Source organism: Mya arenaria, chromosome 4 (genome assembly GCF_026914265.1).
Source record: "Mya arenaria isolate MELC-2E11 chromosome 4, ASM2691426v1".
NCBI lineage: Eukaryota > Metazoa > Mollusca > Bivalvia > Myida > Myidae > Mya > Mya arenaria.
Window position 1 is genome coordinate 39,720,374 of NC_069125.1, and position 26,185 is coordinate 39,746,558.

General features: G+C 35.3%; 2 protein-coding genes across 3 annotated transcripts; one reads left to right on the forward strand and one right to left on the reverse strand.

The window, feature by feature from the left end:
- Positions 1-765: 765 nt before the first annotated feature.
- LOC128229671 (tRNA wybutosine-synthesizing protein 2 homolog) lies at positions 766-10,758 on the reverse strand. Of its 2 annotated transcripts, none has more exons than XM_052941450.1 (7): positions 10,650-10,758; positions 6,184-6,461; positions 5,168-5,281; positions 4,018-4,168; positions 3,304-3,413; positions 2,316-2,473; positions 766-2,008 (listed from the first exon to the last, which is right to left on the reverse strand). In XM_052941450.1, exons 1-7 carry the CDS (start codon positions 10,733-10,735, stop codon positions 968-970), a joined length of 1,938 nt encoding a protein of 645 aa, XP_052797410.1. In that variant the 5' UTR covers positions 10,736-10,758; the 3' UTR covers positions 766-967. The 2 variants fall into 2 exon arrangements, with proteins under 2 accessions (XP_052797410.1, XP_052797411.1); XM_052941451.1 differs by having other exon boundaries at positions 10,713-10,740.
- Positions 10,759-10,815: 57 nt separating this feature from the next.
- Positions 10,816-22,219, forward strand: LOC128233023 (gamma-secretase subunit Aph-1-like). The gene is made up of 7 exons (XM_052946877.1): positions 10,816-10,882; positions 14,864-15,000; positions 15,379-15,522; positions 16,173-16,267; positions 17,108-17,230; positions 19,604-19,731; positions 20,629-22,219. The coding sequence occupies exons 2-7, from the start codon at positions 14,888-14,890 to the stop codon at positions 20,806-20,808; spliced, it is 783 nt and encodes a 260-aa protein (XP_052802837.1). The 5' UTR covers positions 10,816-10,882; positions 14,864-14,887; the 3' UTR covers positions 20,809-22,219.
- Positions 22,220-26,185: the final 3,966 nt, after the last annotated feature.

Sequence of the window (26,185 nt, forward strand, 5' to 3'; positions counted from 1 at the left end):
GTAACATTGAAAACACTATTTCATTAAAATAAATTGTGTAACAAACTTAAATATAGCCAGTTACAATTAATCAGTGACAGTGTTACATGAAGGTCTTAGGGTGCATGGCTATAGAAAGTGCAACACTGTATGAAAAGCAAGAGCACCACACCAGGACTTCAGTTAATCAAGGGGCTTAACTGAAAATACAAAGTTGTGTGCCTTTCTTTAAATGTGCATATATATTGAAATTGTTTTGCATGACCAAGGCTTTGAAAATAACTATTGTCGCTGATTTCAGGCCAAAACAATCAATTTTTGATTATAATTGATCATTGGAACATCACTAACAATAACTGGACTTTTTTTCTTCAATAACATTCTCTCATAACACTCCGTAGCTTTTAATTGTTAATATTATATTCAAAGGTACTGGAGGACTGGAATGCTCCACAGCATGCAGATAATGTGAACCAAAGAGCAGAGCTATCTCCTATATACTTATCTGGCTTCACAAATTCTCATACACAATGTAGCTTTAAAATGTACCAAATATTTGAGCAGTGGTAGTAGCTTTCTTTGCAAACCTTGGTCTTGAAATGACTTGACTGGAGTATGTGCTCTTCACATTGACTTGATGTGATGAATATTACAGGTATTGCTAATTATTTCAGAATCCTTTCCCTAGTTGAAATGTTCTAGTGTGTTGAAGGGAACCGACAAACAAAGTTTATGAACTCAATTTACAAAGTCTTACAAAAGGTCATACACTGAAATGAACTAGTATTGTCAGATTTAATATTTATAAATCCCATTGGACCAACGTTACAACATTTTACAAAAGAATTTTTCAAAACTGATGTAGATTTTCAAGTTTGATCAATTCAATTAGCTCACTTAGTTACACGGTTACAATGTTACATAGATTAAGTAGATACACCACGGTTATGTACAAAAAATGTCACATATCTGTATGTACACAGGTAAATCATTCCAATATTGAATTGTTGTTTCCACTAGTGTTTGGAGTACATTTCAAGTCCAGAACAAGATGGTGGACATGGGGAGCGTACTGTTTCACATGCTCCACATGCAATACCTGGCTCCTCCACACCCCGCCATGCTCCCTCTCCAGCAGTGCCCGAATCTCTCCAGACGTCTCAATTGCCCAACCCTTCCAAGCCTCACCGGACCGACTCCCTTCCCCACCATCGTCTGAATGTCCAGTCCCATTCTCATCTCTGTGATTTCCTTGAAAGGCATACTTGTCTTCCCTGAGAAACGTGTCCACAGGTCCATTCTTGTCATGATCTATGTATGTTTTGGTGCGACCATTTTGGACACGGATACCTTTGCCAGTACATTTAGATTTCATTTCCAAGTTTTGATGGACCGTTGTATTTGTTTGGCGATTATTCTGTCTGTGATTATTTTTCGTGGCAGTCAATTGGTGACAGATTTTACTTCCACTACATGCATGATCAGGTGTATTTTTGCACTGGACAGGCTGATGGTTATTGCATTGACAATCAGAGTAGGAAAGACTGTTACCCGACGACAAAACACATCGACATGTACCATTCAAAGCAGCAGAGTCACAGGCTGAATGGTGACACAATCTTTCATCTGCCAACTGAACTTTATCATCTTCTTCTAAACTATTACCACATTTTAACTTATGAGTCCCTTTGTCATCCAAATTCAGTAGCACACCTTTGTCTTCAATTTTCCCTGTGCCTAAGCCAACTTGTCTGTGCCTGGTGTTGATATTGTGCCCACAACAGTCATCTGATTTTAACTTAGTGTGTTTCCTACTGTACCCTGCATTATCTAATTGTTCCCATGTATGGTCTTGAACATAGCCCATATTTGTGATCCCCACCTGTCTGGACATGGTGTTGACATTGTGGTGTATATGAAGTATTCCTCCAGTAGAGGGCTTGAGAGCCCGGCAAGCTACAGGCCATCCATCACGGGAACTGGGGATCAGGCCAAGGTTCACTCTATCTGCCACACCCACTGGGCACACCTAGAATGTATGAGGGACAGTACTTTACAGTTTGATTTTTGGCAAAGAGAGGATAACATATGCTACATGTATATCAATGTCGTTGGCACAATGTACACGAAAGTGTGGTCTTGCATTTTGAAGTACCCATCAAAAACCCACTTGTCCAGATTAGTGACCACATGCCAAACTCCACCAACAATTGAGCCCGAAACAATAACATTGTAAATGTTATTTAAATGTTCTTTAAGCCTCTGTATTGTCAATTCAATATTCTTAAGCCTTAATACAATCGTATTTAGACATTATGGCTTAAAAGTTATTCTACCTTTCTATTGTCCCCAAATAATACTGTACAACTGTCCTGCACTTTGTTAAGTCGCAGGTTCTGCTTCAATGCCTCGACAGCATCTGGGTTCCACTCACAGGCATACACATGGGCCACACCCGTGTACATCAAAAAGGGCAGCGTGAAGTAGCCGATACCTGAACACACAAGAAGTTAAGTGTATAGAATATATTAATTATCAATTCGTTATAATGTTGTTAAAGACTATTTCTAAAGAATTGTAGTATTACAAGAATTCGGAAGAAATACATTTAACGTAATTTGATGTATTCAATAACTTCACTAGAAAACTAAGATTAAGAACAGCAATTCTCAGAACTAACTTTAGGTCAATGAGTAAGTCTCTAGCCATTATACAAGTAAATGTTCACAGACATCTTACATTATAAATTTCAGTGCATAATCAAGACATCTTACATTATAAATTTCAGTGCATAATCAGTGTAATTCCTTTCCAAAATCTTTAACTGTAAAATAATATTTTCTCTGATACATTGTAATAAAAAGGATACAAAAAAACAACCACACTTTACACCGAGATTCTTTAATAATGCAATAATTATTTTTAATAAACAAAAATTTATTTAGCCGAGTAATTCTTTTGTGGATTATTAAGTCAAAATATAGTGACAAACTTAAGACAAGGTTAAAATGCTTCAAGACTGCTGATGACATCATCGTTCAATAGACGAAATTGTGAAGATCATGCCAAAGAACTCTTAAACCTTCTACATTTTAATGTTGCTTGGTACCTTAGTATATGCCAATTTATTTCAGCTCAATTGTGACAAAAGCTGATAGCTTATAAAATCCCTCTTGAGTCAGTTTCTAGGGCAGAAACCAGTACTGTGTCCTTTTTGAGAGGCAGTGAGGAAGTACCCCTGGTAGGGATGGAACCCATGACCTCTTGGGTAAGAGGCCGACACCTACACTTGGTACTTGGTCATGGAATAAAATAAGTGTATACCTGCATAGAGGTCGACCACAGTTTCCCCTCTGCAGTCAAACGAGGCCACCCTGAGTTTCTCAGTGATGTTTCCTGCACTAAACATGCACCTGGTGATGTCATAGCTGTATCTGCAATATATATATTGTTGTAAATGGCCATAATAAAGGCAACATGTTGCAAGCTGTAACAATAACAATAATTTTGATACATGTACCAGTATCTATTTTAGTTCTAAGATAACACCTGACATATATATATATATATTTCAATGGAGTCAATTTCTTTGGTAGAATTCAATTCATCAAAAATGTAAAACTTACTTGTGTACATGCACATTACTGATTCAGTCATAAAACTAGTTGGTGTTACCATTGTGTACAGTGCTCTAATCCATATTACTTTTTGTAATTGTCTGCATGAATATAATTAGAAACTGCTTTTGCAAATATTTTGTTCTAATATGCAACCTATTTAAAACTATATGCTTTTAGTTACAGGTCACCAATCCATTGTTATGTATGTTTGTTATCCATGTCGCAAAATAGCTCATTGAGCTAATGTTTCTTGTTATCATATACCCGATTTTAAATAAAGTATCTTGTATCTTCAGTGTCATTCCAGCATCTATCCCTATACTTTCAGAATTAGTTAAGATAGGACACAGTCATGTAAATGACATAATAGTGTACTGGACTTCAGCTGAAATTTGAGCAAAACTATAATCTTTCTCACCTGATTCCATTATCGACCTGCTTCACCCATCCATTATCCCCGTAGAGTAGAGTGACCGATGGTCTCCGAAATCCATCTTTTAATACACGGGACTTCCGTGCCAGTCGGGTACATGAAAGGCTGTCTGCAACACAGTGCCATACCTCACCTCCTGAGAAAAATAAAAAATGAATAGAATCATATTCAGTCATTTTTAACGATTGCTGAAACAAAAGTTAACATTAGTAAAACTATGTGATTTTTGTCAATTTTAATATTTTCATCCCGTTAATTTGCCGTTCATAAAGAGAAGTACCGGTACATGTATCTCAGTCTTTAATATCTACAGGCAAATACGGTACTCTATTTTGACTGGTGTATTTGTTTATATTTACTCTTTTTTTAAATAAACTTTTTGTTGCACATATAAGCCTTTTTAAACACTTCTTATTCAATCTTTTGACTTATGTATATTCAAGCAACTACAGAACATGAACATAAATATTTGAATGTAAACGATGTTCGCTTGAATGTTTTCAAATTCTCCCAAAATTACAAATTGTGTTTATTTGTTTCACAAAACCTCATGCAATCATCCATCACTGTGGTCTTAAAAAAGTGGTTATTGTCTGTTCAGTAAACCGAGAGGACCAAGATTTCATCCCTGCTACTTGCACAACTTTTTTTATTTATTTTTATTTATTATTCCTGTAAATACTTTTATGAAATTAATTATATATTAAATTTATTCTATTGATATTTTTTTTTTTATATTTTAGCTGTATTTAATATTTTATAACATCAAAATTACACTAAATGGGCCTTTAAGGTAATTCATTGAATATAAGATAGAAATTGTTTTTTTGTGTGTTTAGTTTTATCTTTAAACTCTGTTTTTTCGAAAAGTAATGTTCCAAAACAGCCTAGCCAGAAATGATGTTGGCAGACACTTTTAGCAGAATAACTGTCAGGGTTATCTTTTGATAGTTTTATTATAACAATTGAAATGGTGGATAAGTATAGTAAAAAGAGATACAGATATACATGTAAGCTTCATCACACAGTTTAGAAAATATAAATATACTTATCATGTACATATAAATACTCACTCAATGAACAGAGAAGTAAAAAACACACATAATAATGTTGCTGTAAACGAGAACTCACTCACCAATGTTACTCCAGATAGGAAGACAGAATGCTGTGTCTGGTACAAGTGCCAGGTCTCCATGACGTTCCCAGTGAGTGGGTAAATCTGTCTCTAAGTCTGGTGTCCAGGCCTCACCTGTAAGTTGTAACATAAATATAGGATTGTTTATAATTCAAATTATGGGCAGTATATATATATATATATATATTCTATTTACAAGAAAATGTTCATGTCCTTGAGTCAAGCGCCAGATTTTTATATATACAGCAGACAGGTATATATTCAGACAACAAGTGGATATCGTTTCTTATCATAAATTTGAGGGGTGTTTACAAGTCTGCACTAGCAACCTCAATATATAGACAGACTTATTACAGCCTTGTAGTCACCCCTCCAATTATGTTTTGTGTAGTTTATAGTGATTTTTCACTTTCAAACAATATTTTGATATCTTTCACTGTTTTGAAATTTTAGCCCTGAATATAACGTCCAAATCAAATGTCAGTGGGCACTGGGATCAACATAATTTCAACAAGCATTTCCGTAATTAAGTAGCATACACATTCAATTTTGCACGCCTTAAATCTAAACAAGAGGCCCATAAGGGCCTTATATAATACTTTACTGGTATGAGTTAATTTGGTTATTTGGTGAACTCCTTTTCAAAGGTAAGCAATCAGTAAACTGTATGTTTTACAAAGGGTAAGTACTTCAATAATACAAAACTTTCTGTACAATTTTTTCTCCATCAGAAAATACTTTTGTGCAAAGGGAAAAAACACACTACAATTTACAAATAATTGTTCACAGATGCAAGGATATCGCACCATGGCACTCTGACAAATATCTTACATTGAGACAAAAAATTAACCTCTATATGTTAAATCATAATTACTTTAGGCATGAAAAAAAATGAATAGCACTATGTGCACTGCTTTTCTTAATTAATGAAACAATTATACAGGTACAACTTTCAATTATCATTAAAAAATTTCAAACCATACTACATGTACATGTTTGTAGTACTGTACTTGTACCGTTGTCTGAGACAAGTTTCTGTAGTCTTCCTTTCAAAACTTGAAGCGGTGACTTCACCAACAGTTTCTTAACAAGGGGAAGTTGCCTTGGTTCCACCTGAATATAGGGCACATTTTCATTACAAGTACTCTCAGCAAGTGTACTCCTAACTATGGCAAGAACTTCCTCTGGCTTTTGTTGCGTCTTGGTTCGGAATGGAATAGCCACCTTGCCTGTCATCGCAATACTCTGCAGACGCCTGGTATCATCATTTACCTGGAGTTGCTTCAAGAGTGACCTGCCAATGGCAAGGCATGGATTATACATGTGATATAACTCTCAACATATGAAAGCAATCATGTGTTAAAAAACATATGACTTTTATATAAAACCAGTTATCAATGTTAAATCTGACCTAGGATCAAGCCTATTGTGAATGTAAAATGCGTGCATGCATGCTTGCACTTCAATGCGCCACACAACTTTATTGAATGAAACTTAGATGTAAAGTTACACTTTACAATTCATATAAGGGCGTACAATACACTTTAAGCCTATGTGGTTCTTGAGGGTGCCTGTTCGTTCCACACCAATATTGCCTTGCCACAATAATGCGCGTTGAGGAAACGTTTTTTAACATTTGGATATTTATTGTGTTCCCTATAACGTAGAGTTGCCAACACAAAAATCGTCAAAGACTCTGAAGTGGCTGTTTATATGGTCCTACTAAACACTGCAAAGCCTAGCAAAGTCAAGCAAAGCCTAGCAAAGCCAAGCAAAGTCAAGCAAAGTCATGTTTTTTTTTAACAAAGAAAGTTTAGTAGGACGTATAATCGTTATTTAATCCCAAAAAGATGACTTTGTCGTATTTATGACTTATTGTGAACGAGAATAAGGCATATTTGCATGATATCTGCATGAAACAATATCTGAGTCAAGCAGTCAAGTAATTTGAAGCAAAGTCAGTTTTGTACGAAGTCAATGGCTTAACACGCATAAGTAATATTAAAATACAAAAAGATGTCTTTGTTGAATAAATGACTTTATGAGAAATAAAATACCGTATACTTTCACGATACAATTTCTAATCCAAGCTACGTCTAGCAAAGTCTAGCAAAGCCTAGCAAAGTCAGAGATATTTTGAACCTAGTCAATAAATTAACACTTATAAGTAAGATTTAAATGTTAAAAAAAGATGTCTTTGTTGGATAATTGTTCTTATGAGAACAAAAAATATGCATACATGCATGATACAATATCTAAATCAAGCTACGTCGAGCAAGGTCGAGCCGAAGCAAAGTCTAGTAAAGCCTAGCAAAGTCAGATATATTCTGAACAAAGTCCGATTTATTCTGAACAAAGTCAATATATTAACACTCAGAAGTAATATTCAAATACAAAATACAAAAGGATGTCTTTGTTGAATAATTGACATTATTGGAATGAAAATTTGGCATACTTGCATGCTACAATATCAAATTCAAGCTACGTCGAGCAAAGTCTAGCAAAGCCTAACAAAGCCTAGCAAATTCAGATTTATTCTGAACAAAGTCAATATATTAACACTCAGAAGTAATATTCAAATACAAAAGGATGTCTTTGTTAAATAAATGACTTTATGAGATCAAAAATTAGGCATACTTGCCCGATACAATTTCTAATTCAAGCAGAGTATGTCGAGCAAGGTCAAGCAAATTCTAGCAAAGTCAGGGATATTTTGAACAAAGTCAATGAATTAACACTCGTAAGTAAGATTTAAATCTAAAAAAAGTTGTCTTTATTGAGTAATTGTTGTTATGGGAACGAACATTAGGCATACTTGCATGCTACAATATCAAATTCAATCTACGTTGAGCAAGGTTGAGCCGAAGTATAGTCTAGCAAAGCCTAGCAAAGTCAGATATATTCCTAACAAAGTCAATATATTAACATTTTTAAGTAATATTTTATTACAAAAGGATGTCTTTGTTGAATAAAAGACTTTATGAGAATACAAAAATACTTGCAAGAATACAATATCTAATTCAAGCAAGGTCAGGCAAATTATAGCAAAGTCAAGCAATGTCTAGCAAAGTCATTCAAAGTCAGTTTTATTTTGAACAAAGTCAATGAATTAACACGCATAAGTAATATTAAAATACAAAAAGATGTCTTTGTTGAATGTATGATTTTATGATAAAGAGAATAAGGCATGATACACTACCTGAGTCTAGCAAAGTCAAAGAAATTATAGCTAAGTCAGTTACTTACAGAATAATGTCGATGAATTATTTTGATTGGCTTAACCTAATAGGAGGCGGAGTAAGCGGGACAGGACGGAATATTTTCATTGGCCAAGGAATACAGGGCACATTATGTAAGAGGTGTGAATACTCTCATTGGCTGTGGACGGGTTGGCGGAGGTGTGAATGTATTGAGTGGCCAAAAACTGGACAGCGGCCGGATGCGATGTTGTTGCCGAATATATTTTCATTTATAAACATTGTTATGGAACATATTTATTGCAATTACCGAGGAATTTCTCACATTTAATAGCTATAAATAATGTAAATGTAAGAATTTCGCACTGTTAGGTAATTAGGAATTGTCGACACTTAATTCACCACTGGATGGAACCGACATGGGGTAGTAAAATTAATCCTAGTGACAACCTCTTTCAAGTGATGTATGATTAATGATAAATGCCAGGTGTTTTAATCTCCAACCATTGATAGTAAACAACTTCTGTGTATTCAGATATTTTCATTTATGACAGTGCAATAAATTTTCGATGCAGACCAGCAAACCGATACTTGGTAGAAATGAGAAAGCCGAAAATGATAGTTATTTTGCATACGTGTGCATTTACAAAAAACAACAACAATTAGGTAATACTTATAGTAGATAAATGTTCATTGTTATAATAAAAAACATATTATTCGTTATAATAAACAGATACTCGATAGCAATGTAAGAATGAGAAAAATACACATAGTAAAAATCGGGATGTATGTGAGATGATACAAATGGAAACTAAATGATTGAATAACGCTTGCGCCCATGAACTTCAAACAATGCAAAATTTGTTTACATTTTCCAGGATTAATCAACAACTCGTTTTTTTCTCTTAAATATATAATACGGTTGAATAAACTTCACTGTTGGTTCATCTCCAGTCCAAAATTACAAATTTCATGTCCATCATTTATTTTACAGGATAAAACTATAAAAATAACCTGCTTCTTAAACCCAATATCTGTAACAAGTTTCATCAGAATATCTTGAACCCAACATCAGCACCAAGTTTCATCAGAATATATCTGTTTATATGGACTACAATATCGCCATGCCCTAGTCATTCTAAAATGCCGTCCAGGCTTTTTTTTTAATGATGGTTAGCCTGGTCCAGGCTAACTAACATTAAAAAAAAGCCTGGACGGCATTTTAGAATTCTAAAATGCCGTCCAGGCTTTTTTTTTAATGTTGGTTAGCCTGGACCAGGCTAACCATCATTAAAAAAAAAGCCTGGACGGCATTTTAGAATGACTACGCCATGCCCTAGTCTAAAATAATAGACGTGTTATACGGGATTCTTCCAATCCCTAACGTCTAAACGGGAATGTGCAAAAAACGGGGGTGTTTTAAAAATATTGAAATTGTTTTAAGTGAAGTATTTTATTGTTGAAATTGATCATAAAGAGTAATATTCATATTTTACCATGTAAGTGAAATGTTATTTTGCACTAAACAAGCATTTAATGCATAAAAACAAGTTGTTTACCTTTCCAATAAAACGAAAGTTGACTGACACAAACAACAATTATGCGAAGGGGAACAACTCGATACAATCGTAATAACTCGGCCTCCTCCGACAAAGCTTCGAGATAGACCTCGTTATACAATCGTAACAACTCGGCCATGGCCGAAATGTTCCGAGCGATTTAAAACTGTGCCCTGAAGCCTTGCAGGTGCCCTTCATGTATATATCGTTATGTTTTGACAGAATGAAATGAAGAAAAGCCGTCAAACTCATAATTAGAAGTTGGATATTTATTTTTTGTGTACGGAACTAAATATAAAATAACATTATCTGGTAATATTTCTTGTTTTTATGATATTTTATAGATGCTATATGCTTTAACCCGGAATCCTGATCGGAACAACTACCCACTTTTGATACTAAACAATTTGTACGTGAAGGATTTGCCATATCAAAATTCTAAAAAAAAATCCGTCAACGTACAATTATTTGGACTACGCCATGCCCCTACCCCCTTACCCAAATTATCAATTAAAATATAGGCGAAATGAAATAAAAGTAATCATTGGGGACCGTTACTAGTTAACAGTTTATATATACAAAACCTTTTTCAAAATAAATTTAGTTATGTAATCAATCTGAAACTGAAAGTGATACAATGTAAACAGTACATAAAACTATAATTTTTACGATGTCTAAAAAAGCATAGTACAAATTTGTGCTGGAAATTACAAAAATACAATCCACCTTAACTCTTTCACATATTGTTTTTCAATGACAAAGCAAAAGTCCGTCATAATTGCGATATACTTTTGTTGAAAAACTGTCGACATCTTATTCCAACGGCGCAGCCATGTTTGACTGGTTTATTTTAATTTTAAGATTTACTACTAAAACTATTGACAAGAAGTAAGAACTCGTGACACAGTCTATAAATTGTCAATACGGAAGTGATCGGTGGTTGAAAACAATACATTTTGGTATAACTTCGTTTTTTTAACAGTTCTATGTAATTTTATGATGTCTAGATATATTAGAATGGGGTATATCCCCATCGTAAATTAATTACAAAAGAGTCCGTATCACTCACCAATATATGGTAAAATCATGTATAATTCTTCAATTATATCTATATGAGTCAGCTCACAGGCACAGCAGCATTAGATCATAGATGGTACAACACTGTTAGTCATGTACATTTTCTGACAGCATTTAACAACAATAGAAGGATACAGTTGATCATTTGTGGAAACATGTATTTCTTATCTATGACCAACACGGTCAGCCTGTATTTGTTATGTTATTCGCTGACTATCACGGTCCGCCCTTTTCGAAACTCTAACTAACAACGATAGTAGATGTTGTTTAATTCGGAAATAAAATATTTAAAAAGTAATGTTAATACATGTATGATATAATAGAAGGATACAGTGGATCATTTGTGAAACTTAATGACATATGAGCATAAGAATAAAATTTATTTAATTGACAGCATGGGAAACGAACGACGTGATGATAGAATTATTCCGGATGGGCTAAAAATTCAACTATCGCAGATTTATGGGAAAAATGAAGACTGTATAAATATCGTTGTACCTACAGTCCAACAACAAGACAATGCAATAGATTGTAGCTTATATGCCATTGCACATGCAACATCTTTTTGTTTTCTGCAAAAACCGTGTTTCGATTTAATATTTAATTCATTAAAACTGCGTGATCATTTATTAGAATGCTTAGAAAAAGAAGAAATGTCTGAATTTCCAGTCACTTCCAAGACAATCAGTGGACTGCGAAAAAAATCTCAACTTAGGGTCAGACATTTACGTATTCAGTAACTCGATCAATCTTTCATTCGTTCATGTGATCAATCCATCATTCTTTCATTTATTTAACCATTAAATCAATCAATCAATCAATCAATCAATAAATCACATGGGCACCTCCACGTGGTGTGGCCTGCAAGAAGATGGATACTTTTTCTTGATGAATGAAGACTGTCTAAATATCGTTGTACCTACAGTCCGAACACAAGACAATGCAATAAATTGTGGCTTACATGCCATTTATTTAACCATTCAATCAATCAATCAATCAATCAATGGATACTTTTTCTTACAAAACGTTACGAAAAGTCATCCATCTTCAACTAAACGCTCTTATAATTTATAATGTATTAATAATATATCAATTATAATAATTAAAATATTACACATAAATAAAGAAAACAACAAAAAAATAATAAAATATTTTAAAAAATTCATTCTCATTTTTCTGGTCAGCCTTTTCTGGCCTGGTCAGCCTTTTCCCTCTATATCTATATTGGCAGCCATTTGGTCAGCCTTTTAGCACGACCCTTTTTAATTCTCCCATCTTAATGTTGAGATGGAAATGGGGGAATTCCCATAGTTTCTGTTATTATTCTAACATTCAAAACATCAATGAATTTCATTTCTTACTGTACTGTATATATCTTCCTTCTAAACCCTTACTTTAAAGTCTATTTAAATAATTGACTTGTTATTCAGGATTCTTCTAATCCCTAACTAGGCGAAGGATTTGCCATATCAAAAAATATATGTCAACATACAATTATTTGGACTAAACTCTTACTCTGCTAAATTTTTATGAAACTTGGATAATCGGTTTGCAACTTAATGAAGTTAACATGGGAAAATAATTGTGACTTTTGCGGGGCCCAAACCTATCCGGAACACTTGCATGTTGCCTCTGACTGAGCTAAGCCGGAGGCTGATTCTAAACCACGAACACTCCACCAATGTGAACACTCCCCCCATTAACCGTTTTCTTTTTATGCTGATCCCTGCTGATCATTATTTAATCCCTAACTAAATGTTGCTTTACTCATGAAAACAACATCCTGAACAGTAAAACTCATGTTTGACACTCAATCACATGCTGTCATGGTGAGTCGCTCCAATTGTTTGATAGCAAGCACTATGTTACAGGGGTGTAGAAATTGGCCAGAAGCCGGTAAAATAAACCAGTTACTTTAGCATCTTCACCCGGCTATTTTCCCCGCATCAACAAAAATAAAATCTGTTATTTTTTGTCATGTTTTTATGTTTACATCCGTTTAAAACCCCGATTGCTGGTATTGTTTATTTTGGTTTCCGCGTGTTCAGACTACAATACAGCATTAGCTTGATACGTGACGTCATTATGCACCAGTCAATTGTAACCACCCCAGGTCCGGGGAATAGTGGGGACTTTCGCTTTTGGTTCAGCCAACCCCGGGTAAAATCCCCACTCTGCATGGACGAACAGATGGTAAAATCCCCGCCAAATGCCCCCACACCCAGGGACCCTAGGAAAGGCCCATTCCCCGCCATATTTTGCGCGAAGACAAAACCACTGCATTCACCCGGCACTGCGGGGCCACCTGAAAGGTAAAAACACGGCCCATTTCCCCGGCTATCCCCGGTATACCCCCGGACCTGGGGGGGGGGCGTGGTTACAATTGACTGGTGCATTAGTCGCATCCCCATCTGGGATGTTTTCAAGAGCTAGGTTTGGGATTCCCAGGGTTCCGAATACAATAACATTAGCTCGATACATGACCTCATTAGTTGACTCCCCCTCTGGGGATGTTTTGAAGTTAATGATTTGCAAAGCAATTGAGTGTGAAAAAAAGGAATATTTTTTCCAGACACCAAGCGTAGTAAGTATGCAATATGAGCATGTCTGGCCTTCTGTTAGTCCTATTACCATTACCGCAACATTCCTTTTTGTTTACGTGTGTTACCTGGGTGTAAACAAAGTGAAACAAGCTTTCGGTGATGTCACTGCTTAAAATAATCCATTATTTTGATGAATTTGACATGTACCTTTGGTGAAATTTTGTACGCTTTAAAAGTCACAAAGTGTCATGATATTTCTTTTGGTTGTTAAAACGGGATAAGTTAGCTGCAGGTGAAATATCTAGAACCACAGAAAACGAAATTAGATGTTTAATTTTCAGAGGATCAGAGTGATTCAGTGGCTGAAAGTATAATTGATAGAGAAGAAATTACATATGCGATTAGGAGGGAATTGCTAGCAAATGGCAAGGCATGTGGTCTGGAATGTAATTAATTTTTCCTGAACTTGATTTTGACATTTATTTGGATTATTAGTTAGCCCTCACTGGAGTGTGTGTGGGATGGAGGTGGGGTAGTACTCAGATTCAGTATCATATTCAAGTACATTTATGTAAAGGCTCCCTGCTACAAAATGAACATGCACCATAAGACTAGAAATTTTGGTTAAAAATAAAGGCTTAAATTCATCCCACAAGGGGCATTGTCCTCTTGACCCTAACTGGGGGGGGGGGGGGGGAACACCCATACCCCCCGCCTACTTTTGGGATATTTTCCGCTACTTAAATTAATTTCTACACCCCTGATGTTACCAAGTCAGCTGCAATGGTAAATTATTCAAAGTTTTTAACAGACAGAAAATGAGTGCTGGTTAGAATTTTAGAGTGCTTGTTGCTTTAGCAACTCATCTTAGGTAATCCTCATTTTTTATACCACCAATTTAAAGAGATATGCATGTATGGCAGTACATACAGTAAATAATAGAGGGCTTAGCATGAGACTATTGTAACACTTTCTATTTATGTTGAGTTACAACAATCTTGCACTTAGCCTGCATACTGTAGATAGGACATGGTTGGTATATTTGGTTGTTGGTATTTAAAAAATAAAGTTGACTTTAGTTGCGTCCTTATATCATTTTCACACAGAAAAGAGACATTTTTTGTGGGAACTCAAAAGCATCTCTACATTGCATAAAACCACCAGTTTGGTAGTCTTCTGGCAATAAACAAATCAGGATATGTTGCATAAAATTAGGGAAGTTTGGAAAAGTGGAAACATTTTTTTTTTGTTGCATCTAGTTATATATTTGTACTCTATATAATTTGGAATTGTACATGATATTTACATGTTCTTTTCCAGGTGAGAGCATATTCAAACGCAAACATGACTTTGATGGAATTTTTTGGTTGCACCTTTATTTCGTTTGGTCCACCGTTAGGCCTGTTCCTGTTCACCATAGCTAGAGATCCACTGAGAGTCATTGTTCTTATCACTAGGTTTGTCATGGACTTTGTTTGCTTTTTTTGCATGTTTTCATTTCTGGAAATTAACAAATGAATTTACATTTTCTTAAAGGCTATTTTTGTCATGGAAGACTTATTGCATATCCAATAAAAACTTTCAAGTTTGTTTTTTAAACTACAATATATAGTTATCTACGTTTGAAGAGTTTTATGATGATAAAATGCCACATAAAAAGCATATATGAGTAAATTTTGGTATTGCAATTTTTATGAATTCTAAGAAAAATTAACAAAAAATGATATGTTATCCTTTTGTCATTTGAACACAATGCTATTCAAAAAAAGGAAAATATAAAAAAATTAAAAATGCTTTTCTATCATGAATGTAGATTTAACCATTGCATATTTCAGTTCTTTCTTCTGGCTGCTTTCGTTGCTATTATCATCAATATGGTGGTTTGCCGTCGTCCCACTGAGGGATAAGCTGGCTTTCGGCCTCGTATTTTCAGTGGTTTTCCAGGAACTCTTCAGATTTCTCTTCTATAAACTCCTCAGGTAAGTTAATGATTTAATAATGAAAAAAAAACATAATTGGGGTTCTCACTTTACTGAACGCTTTTCGACTCAAATATTTCCAAAAATTCATTCTATTGTGTGTTTTACTGTAGAATCAAGGGATTTGTTAATACGATTTTTTTGCATTTAAATGTTAACAAAATTGGCTTATACATGTATATATCTCTTTAAATGGCATAAATATTTTATAATCAGTTCATAGATTCAATCATTCAAAAATCACTTGAAAGTTGATTTTGAAAGACAATTTTCAATTGTAAATCCAGCGTCAATGTGAATAGTAAGATTGGAAAATAAAAAAATCTTCAAAATGATGCATTTTAAATATATTTATATTTTTCATGGAAAAAGCCATTTCAAAATTGAGTTTATTATTCGATATACTATCACATGTACTGCATATGAAAAATTCTATCAACAAACAATTATTACAAACACATTTTTTAGGGTAATATTTAATATATTTTACAGGGAATTTAATGTAGTTTTCCTCTGGTGGTATAGTAAAAAATGATAAGTTTATAAAATTAATTAATGTAGATTTCAAAAAAATGTTTACTTTTCCTAGGTTATACATGTATCAAAATGGTGGTTTAGTATCACACTAAAAGATTGTTTGTATATTTCAGAAAAGCTGACGAGGGTTTACAAAAGGTGAGCCAGCAAGGCCAGGAACAGCATGTTACACCCAAGGACATCTCAAACAAACACATCATGGCTTATGGTAATTGATTATTTGCTCTGTTGTGTTTAGATGGACAAACTCATGATGCTCAGTGGTTTAGCAGGCAGGGTATTCTAACTTTGTACAACAATAAAACTGCCAATCGGATCAGTCAAATCAGTTTTCTGATCCAATTATCACAGTGTGAATTGAATGGCCAGTTAACTTGTGTACTAAACAGACTCCTTAGGCTTACTGCAGGGAGAGGGGTGCATTAACTATGCAGGTAGGCTAAAGTAGCGCTTGCATGATAATATTTATTAGGTATTAGTTTTAAGTAGTTGAAACCATGATGAATGATATACCTGTCGTCATTAGGTAATGCTTCAATGGTTGACTTGTCACATGTTAATTCATTTTACACTGGAATATATTGAAGCTTGATTATGAAGATTGTTTGAATCTGATATGAGTCATGGACCTGTCTGTTAACTGAGAACCAGTACAAATGTCTATTTTAAGGGGCCTCAGAAACGCAAACCCCATGGCATCTTAAGTAAGAGGTCATAACATAAACATTTAGACTAACAAACCCTGCTTAAACAAGTGTTTGATTCAGCGGTGCAGAATTAAAGAAGAGTGAATACTTGTCAGTTGTCCATTACCACAACTCCCTTGACCCCATTGTAATCAGGGAAGTGATTTGTCAGCGAATTTCTGCGAATTTAATGGCTCCATGGACCTCCCCTCTTTGAGAGTCCTCAAAGCCAGTTTTGTTTCTGCGACAGGGTGCTTCGACCCCCATTGGGGGCCAAAAGTGCCCCCAAAACGAAATGTTTTTTAAGCCCATGAGCTGCCATATCAATGACATCCCTGTGTAATTTATCATTTGTGCTTCAGTTTCGGGTCTTGGATTTGGCATCATCAGCGGTGCGTTTTCTCTGATCAATGTATTGGCTGACATGGTGGGACCAGGAACTATTGGCATACATGACGACTCCAGATACTTCTTCATTGCCTCAGGTACCATTTTATATTTAACCTCATTTGGAAATAAGTATAAACTGATCCAAATTTCTCCAAATATCTTAAGTGTAACAGGTCTAGCAGTGATTATTTATTTATTTTTATCCCCCGCCTATGAAATAGGGAGGGGGATATTGAAATGGCGTTGTCCGTCCGTCCGTCTGTCCTTCCTTCCGTCCGTCACCTGCGTTTTCTCAGTAACTAGCCGGTAGAATTTCATGAAACTTAAAAAAAATATGAACCACTATACTGGAATGATGCCCATCCAAAAAAAAAAATTGATTGGTCAATTGTCCTTGGAGTTATTGCCCTTGATTTTTTGAAAAATGCACATTCACAGCCATTTCTCAGTCACTAGCTGGCAGAATTTCATGAAACTTAAAATAAATATGAATTACTATACTGGGATGATGCCTGTTCATTTTTTTTTTGGATTGGTCAATTGTACTTGGAGTTATTGCCCTTGATTTTTTGAAAAACTCTCATTTACAGCCATTTCTCAGTAACTAGTCGGTAGAAATTCTTGAAACTTGAAATAAATATGAACCAACATACTGCGATGATGCCTGTTTATTTATATTTTGGATTGTATAATTTCTATATGAGTTATTTGTCCTTGATTTATTAAAAGATCCATGTTTGCAGCCTTTTCTATGCAACTAGCTGGTATAATTTCATGACACTTGGAATAAATAAGAACCAACATACTGTGATGATGCCTGTCTATTTTTCTTTTGGATTGATCAATTTTCCTTAGAGTAATTGCCCTTGATTTATTAAAAAATCATTGTTTGCAGCCGTTTCTCAGTAACTAGCTGCTAGAATTTCATGAAATTTGAATGTTATATGAACCAACATCCTGCAATGAACTTCTTCGGTGAATTTCTACGGCTACATTTTTATCTCAACTATTGAGTACTATTTTGCAATGATTGATGTTTCCGAGTAAGCAGTTTCGGAAAAGACAGTTTTATTTAATCATCCCTCTGATTTATTTCGTTAAAAATTTTTATCATAAAGTAGTCCCGGTCGATATTTTATAATTTGGCTCGGAAAGGGATAAACCAATGTGCTTATCTTATTCTTTCTGAGATTTTTTTTAACCTTCAAGCACAAACAAGCCATCGTTGGCGGGGGATATCTTTTCACTGAAAATGCTTGTTTATTTTACCATCTAAGTTTTAAATTGGGAAAAGATTCCAAAATTGGGAAAATACAATTCATGCTCAAATTGCAAATATAATACCTTATATAAGTTATATACATGTTTTGAATTTTTAATGCAAACACTAGACTGCATTAGAGGAGTGGCCATGAAGTACTGATTTTTATTTATTCTAGTTAGTCGTGTTCACAAAATTTGGAAAAAAATAAGATTTTTTGGGAAAATGGACACTTCTCGTATTAAAGGGAAAACAGCCAAATGTAGTTCATATGATGAATATCTTTAAAATAGTTTCCTTTAGTCTTCTGGAACTATCAAAACTTTACAGAAATTTACACAATTTATACGAAAACATAAATGGTGAGCTCACCTTGATCCTATTATAAGGGACATAAGTTATTTTGAGAAAATGGTCCCTTGTTCATCAATACTGAAGTCTTAACTGAATCATTTAATCTTGCAATTATGTTCTGTTATTTGATTTACTGATTTGCTGATAACAGTTACTATCAATCTAAAGCCTATTTCATGGGAATTAATGAGTGCCCTGTTTGGCAAAACACAAGCCAAGTTGGCTACTTTCTTAATGCATAATTGGTTAATTTTGTATGAGAGACAGACACCTATCCATTACATTATATATTTGGTCACTCCCTATCAGGTTCATCGTCGGATACCCCCTTTACACACTGCGCTATGCTTTGTTGTGTACCGTGGGCAATTTGGCTAGGAAAATCTCGTAATCATGAATAATTAATGAGGCAGTTTCATTGGTTCCGCAAAGTACTGGATGCTTTACGGTTGAAAAATATTCTGGCGATTGCCGGAGTTGAACTGGGTCCACTTTCTCAGTACAATATTTGGCAGTAGTCAAGATCACACGGCCACGGAGGCTTTTGACACTGATGAGTTATTGAACAATATTTGAGTGTAACATACAAATTCATTGGAGGAAGAATTGTCTCTCCTGCCTCATGCATATTCATTAAAAAGAAATTTGTCAGTCAATTGTCCTATGGTATGTATGAAGTGTAATAGAAGAAAGTACCGTTATTGCCGACGATGTTCCCGGCTATGAAAATCAAAAGGATCTCTTTTTTTAGTGATAAGTTTACATATAGAGTATTTTCCATGACAGCCAATTATGTTGATAAAGATGGAACCCGCATATGGCTACTTCTATGTATTATTTACTCTGTTTACAGCATTCCTGACCCTGTGTATTATCCTGCTCCACACATTCTGGGGTGTGATATTCTTCAACGCCCTAGACACCAAACAATACATTAACCTGGCGATCGTTGTTGCCTCACACATGCTGGTCTCCTGTCTCGTGAGTAAATCTTGCATTCTAGTTCTATGGTTTAATTATAAAAAGGTTCTCTTTATGCACCAGTCATTTGTAACCACCACCACCACCCCCCCCCCCCCCAGGTCCAGGGAATAGCGGGGACTTTGACTTTTGGTCCAGCCAAAGCCGGGTAAAATCTGTGCCCTGCAGGGACAAACTGCTGGTAAAATCCTCGCTAAATGCCCCCGCACCCAAGGGACCTTGGTAAGCCCGATTCCCTGCTATTTTTTGCGCGAGGACAAAACCATTGCATTCACCCGGCACTGCGGGCCACCTGGAAGGTAGAAACATGGCCCATTACCCCAGCTATATCCGGTATACCCCCGGATCTGAGGGGGGGGGCGTGGTTACAATTGACTGGTGCATTACTCACTAGGACTTATCTGTTTGTCTGTTGTCCTAAGAAAAAAACAAAGGTACACACAAGTAGTGTCAATCATAGTTCAGGTATTTGTTAGCATGCAAAAACTGTCTTGTTGGATATAGCCTGAATATATTATTGTTAAACTTGGTACATGTTTTTACTATGATAATATACACATGTAAAGCAAGTCCCATAACTCTGGCAAAAATATTTAAGAATTATGCCCTTTCTTTGACCAAACAATGGTATGATTTCTGCAAAATATTTGTGATGACCAATATATGGTTTGCTAGTTTAATGCAGTTTAATTTTAATAAAGCTAATCTTTTTTCAGCTATAGAACTTTATTAGCAAAGTTTATAATCATTGTTTACATTGAAAATGATATGAATTAGTGCAAATCATAGAAAACAAAGTGAAGTAACCATTTAGAAAGGCTAAGGTTGTGTTATAAATGGCACATTTTTCTTAAATTTGCATCATTGAATTATACTGATTTGTCATTTTTATTACAGACCCTGCTGAATCAGAAGTCGAGTTCAGCAGATAGTCGATACTACCTGAGCAGCATTATTCCCGCCTATCTTGTCATGTTTGCCATGGGGGGTCTGGCATTCCACGTCGCCGGAGGCTCACTGGGCAGTCTGAAAGCAGGCCTTAAATGGAAAAGAACGGCAAGATACGCTGTTGATTGAGACTTTTGGGATGGTCATTGATCTCTGTGACTTACGAACACACTGATTTTGTGTTCGCTAGAAATTCTGTGACAAAAATTATTCTCAGTGTCATTAACAGATCTATTTTCTAATGCTTAAATTAATTGATCATCATTTTCATCATCTGCAGCTCCGGTACATTATTCCGTTCACACTATATAAGAGAACCGGTGTATGAACAATGATTGTGTACATAATCTTATAAAGCCATGGTGTAACAAAAACATGATTGATCAATTGGTTAACTTTTTAGCCACATTTTAAAACACTATTGAATAAAACAGACTTGATAAATATGAGTGATTGTTTTCGATGTTTCTCTGTACATTGTGTTTTATAGAATAGGTTGATTCATACGAAATTGTTCCTTTAACAAAAGAGTTTACTTTTGATAGGTAGATGAAACTTAAACATGAGAAAAAATGCCACGTGCAGGAAAGATGTTATGCACCAGTCAATTGTAACCACGGCCCCCCAGGTCCGGGGGTATACCGGGGATAGCCGGGGAAATGGGCTGTGTTTTTGCAGTGGTCTTGTCTTCGCTTTAAATATAGCGGGGAATGGGCCTTACCTAGAGTCCCTGGTGTGCGGGCAGGGATTTTACCATTTGTTGGTCCCCGCAGGGCGGGGATTTTAGCCGGGGTTGGCTGGACCGAAAGTCCCCGCTATTCCCCGGACCTTGGGGGGGGGGGGGCGTGGTTACAATGGGCTGGTGCATTACGACTGTGTATTGATTTAGATTGTTTTAGATAGAGTTGCTAATATTGCCCTAGATCACTCGCGTCAGATCAATCTGTGCAATACTAGAAATCTTATTTAACAGCATTAAGCTGTTAGGTCTAATAACTTATGCTTTTGTTTGGATCATTATACTTTTTTTAATAATTGGGATCAACGATTTATAAAAGCTTTATTTACATGTTACTTTTTGTACGTAATTTATGTACAGTGAATGTGATCGCATACAAGCTTCAAGGCATATGCTTTCATTTTAATTTCATGTTTTAACTTATAGTTGTGTCGTCCAGAAGTGCTAAGAAAAGTTCCCCAAAGCATTTCATAATCTTGTTAGTATTACCTCATACTTTTTTCATGACATCTTTAATTTTTGTAAATTTCTTTTACAGCGATGGTCAATTAGAGCCTGGATTACATAGACCATTTTATATGGTTTATTTATCACCCAATGGTTGCCAATGGTCTAGGGTTAGTTGATGGCTGTTAAGCTCTCATTGGACAAGTTTGCTTCTCTATCACAAAATGATTGAAATATTTCTTCTGAAATTAATGTGGATGATTTGTACAACTAATGCTGTATTGATGTTGGACCAATCAGCAATGCTGCTTATTGTCATGTGATATTTACTGAAATAAAATGTCTGATTTTGGAGAGTTACTTGTTATTCTTGCTGCTTGATATATTGCTATAGAGTTAAAGCCAGCCATGCGTTCAGTAGACATGTTTGCGTCGAACGTTTGCTGTTTGGTTCCCCGCTTGCAGTGTTTGCGCTGCCATGCAACAGGGATACAAAACAACGTTTGCAAGCGTTAAGTAAACGCTCGCCTTACTGAACGCACTGCAGGTTTTTAAAAAGAACAAGGTGCTAAGGGAGAAGCAAGCACAATTTATCAGGCTGCAAGTGTTTTGAACATTTGAATTGGACAGAAATGGTAGGAATTGTGTATGATTGAAGCAACATTAGGTTTCAACTGCCAAATATTTGTATGTATTTATAATCCTGCTTTAATCAAAACAAAAGTGTTTGAAGTCTAAGGCCTAGTTTAACCCTTTTCCTAAGTGCCACCCCTCCTTTACAAAAAAAGAAAACAATATAAAACGTGTATTGTACACTTTTCTGTGTATTGATCTATATCTAATTGACTATTTGTCGTATCACTTCGCTGATCTGAGTATCTTGCTTTGCAGTTTTTGAGGTTTCACTATAGAAATTGACTCTAAATGGCCATGAGCCAGTAAACAAACAAACAGGAAACTGGCCTCTACTGTGACATCAGTGCAATTAGCAGGAGATGCACAGCAGGGAATTGTCATGCGAAACCTTCCTTAAACTAGGCCTTCAAGCATTTATTTCTATAAAGGCAAAAGGTTGCCCACACAAGTGTCCATGAGAGCAAAAGGGTGTTACCGAAAAAGAACCGGATACAACACCCTTCCAAAATGCCTTTAGCTAAAAAGTGTATTTATAAAAAGTGTATTTATAAAAAGTGTATTTATAAGTTTATATTATTTGTCTACACGGGGTTGATGATTGATATTCTGGCAATTGTAACTAGCACTCACCGGCTGCAAAATATATTTATAAATTTTATTTTTATGTAGCCATTCTTTATATTTCACCACATACTGATTAGCGGCGAGAATTCAGTCGGCAATGTCTTTGTACATTGTTTACTTGCTCGTTTTTAAATGATCTGAACATGGAAAGACACGATGCATGTTGAGAATTTACACTCTTACTCAAAATCATATTTCTGCTTGACTCGATTTGGACACTATCCTTCTTCGACGCATACAGAAGTAGGTTGTAGGCGGATCTTCTGCTCCCCGACTTCTGGGCGGCCTATGGCGGTTGTGCATATCACTCGTGTGCGTTTGGAGCAGATTAAAGATGGTGATTGCCTAATGGTGGCTAGCTAGCATGTTCACTTTTATGTTGATTATTTCAGATTTAACGGCTTGGTTTTCAGATATATTTAAAAACAACAACATTACAATGCAAAATAATGTCCCATAGTCAATTAAATATTTTTACATATCATAATTTGTGGTTACCAGGGGCGTACCTAGGCATACTCCAGTACGCCAAGGCGTACAACTGGAGTAAGGTTCATGGGAGATGGCAAGTAAAAAAAATCCCACGTCAGGGGATATCGGTCACGCTCCAACCCCATATATCATATAAGGGCCAGAATGTAGAAATACACTGCTCTTTAGTGTACGGTCGTACAATTCAAAATACTTCAGGTACGCCCCTGGTTACCATGAATTATATTGAATTTAAAAAAAAAAACGTGCATAAGTTATGTCCTTATGGATAAAATGTATAGTAATGTTCACGTGATTTATATCTTGTAAAGGGGCACACAAATCATACATATGTTTTTTAAGTCAAATGAGTTAAACATACATATGTCATTAAAATTAAAAATGATAATGGCATCAATATATACAAATACACTTGCATGATACAGCGAGCCGTCTCGTTAAGACTTTTAGGAGCTATTTTATACTTAGAACGGAATTTTAACATTGGAACTGCACTGTTGTACTAAGAACGAAATCACTCTGAAGATTCTTGATGACCCAGCTTCCTGATATCCAAGATTAGGGTCAATTTCTAGATCAAAGAGTGATTGTAAAATGTGCCCTGACAATGTGGGGGATTTAAACGGGTTATTTTTAGATTAAGACGAGGATGCAGAGTTCCATTGTCAAATATTTGGAAAATTCAATGAAAAATACCAAAATTCCAAAGACATAATAAAATTCCAAAAGTTGAGTATATTGTACAATTATATAATTGGTCCGTCTTTCGACTTGGACTTTTGGAGACTCGGAAAAAATGATACTGATATTATATAAACGTGTCGAATTCAATTCAAATAAATAAACATGCAAGTATTTCTATCGGCACCTGTGATGGCATAAAATAATCGCATCGTCCGTCTGTCATTCCGTTCATGTTTTCCCGTGTTGGTGCTATTACTTGGTAGGTGTGATTTTGAATTAATTTAACCTGGTACCGATGCTAGACATTTATTATGGACCATAGAATATAAGTAGTGTCCGGGCTGTAACTTTGCCATGCGATGTGGGGTTTTGAAATGGCACATATGTTTGGCACATAAAGTCATTATAAAGGCGACATGTTTTGTACAAGATGCATTCCTTATTTCTGGATGGGTCGTGTTCATGTCCCAGGCCCCTATATCTAAGTTCATCGGTCCCTCATGCATGATGTCATTAACAATCATGGGGCCCTGCATATATGCTGATGTTAGCTCCTAATGGAAGTAGGCATATTTAATAGACATATTTGGCACTTCGGGTGCATTCTTTCTTACAGTGACAGCTCTTGTTTGCACATGGAATTTGACAAAATGTTTTAAGATTGTATAAATGAAGCAGATAAAGTACGCGCAGATGATAATTTGTTTCGAAATACATGTACATATTTTTACCACCAGAGAGAATAACTTGATAAAAATAATACCGTGCGAATACGAAAGTTACTAGGATAATAAAACAATAATAAAAGATAAATAAACCAAACAAAATCTGAAAAATCATGTAATATAAAATATTTATTTGCTAAATCCGCCAAAATTCAATATCCAATTACTGTATACTTTGATTGTGATGAAATGAAAGTCATATGTTTAGTTCAATGGAAGTTCATAAGAGTGTCATATTCTTGAGCCATTGGCAACGTTGTTAGAACCTAATTTCGATTACTCAATATAATTTTGGGAACTGATTGCTGATTACTTATATCACGGACCTATAGGACATTGCTAATATGTGAAATAAGTGACCGAAAATACACAATCGATACAGTCATTGTTTTTTGTATTTTTGTACTTGTTTCAACTGAAATGCCCGTTTTGCAATATGCCAATGATAATAAAAGAATATCAACATTTTTAGCTGAGCTAGGTGTTTTAAAAAGACCATGTATTGCTATTCACAGATATATGACTTCTAAAACATTTTAAATAAGCGTATCACCACTAACAAATCATTTTGACTTGTGCACGGAATAAGAAAAAATATTAATTAATGATATTTAAATATATTGAACAGGAGAGTTAACAGGAGCGGCACGGAGCGAATGTTTTTTTTTTAAATCCAGTCAAACAAGGGGAACAATTAAAAAATTATTAAGGCCATAGTTGTGTGCCTTGCCTTACATGTGTGTATTATTTCTTATGTGTACCGCTGTTATTTAGTTATGACCAAGCACTACGACGACGCCGCCGCCGACAGCACCAAGGCTATAACATTACCTCGGTATTTTTTCTTCCAAAAAAGATGCTAAAAATGACAACGGCCGCGCCTAAAACAATCTAAAAAGCTCGGCTATTTACAAATTTGCATTAGATTTCAAACATCCGTAATCTTATTCATACCTATACGAGAAATGCTGTTTTAGCCTGAAACCAATTTGTTTTAATCTACTTTTAATAATATAGATCTCATAAATGTTTGAACTATTGGGTCAATGTTTATTACTCTTTTTATCCATTACCAATTATTTCTCTTTGCGATTACCTACGTATGTCGTCGGGTATATATATCTCCGCGATTACCTTTGCTTTCAAACTTGAAAGACGT

Bases quoted from the DNA above. Each gene is read 5' to 3' on its own strand.
- LOC128229671 (XM_052941450.1), bottom strand. From the start codon at position 10,735: ATGTCGACAGTTTTTCAACAAAAGTATATCGCAATTATGACGGACTTT. The intron at 4,169-5,167 runs GTGAGTGAGTTC...TATTTTTCTCAG, and splicing joins TCCTATCTGGAGTAACATTG to GAGGTGAGGTATGGCACTGT. The intron at 3,414-4,017 runs GTGAGAAAGATT...TATATATTGCAG, and splicing joins CAGGTCGATAATGGAATCAG to ATACAGCTATGACATCACCA.
- LOC128233023 (XM_052946877.1), top strand. From the start codon at position 14,888: ATGACTTTGATGGAATTTTTTGGTTGCACCTTTATTTCGTTTGGTCCA. The intron at 15,001-15,378 runs GTTTGTCATGGA...TGCATATTTCAG, and splicing joins GTCATTGTTCTTATCACTAG to TTCTTTCTTCTGGCTGCTTT. The intron at 17,231-19,603 runs GTACCATTTTAT...CTCTGTTTACAG, and splicing joins ATACTTCTTCATTGCCTCAG to CATTCCTGACCCTGTGTATT.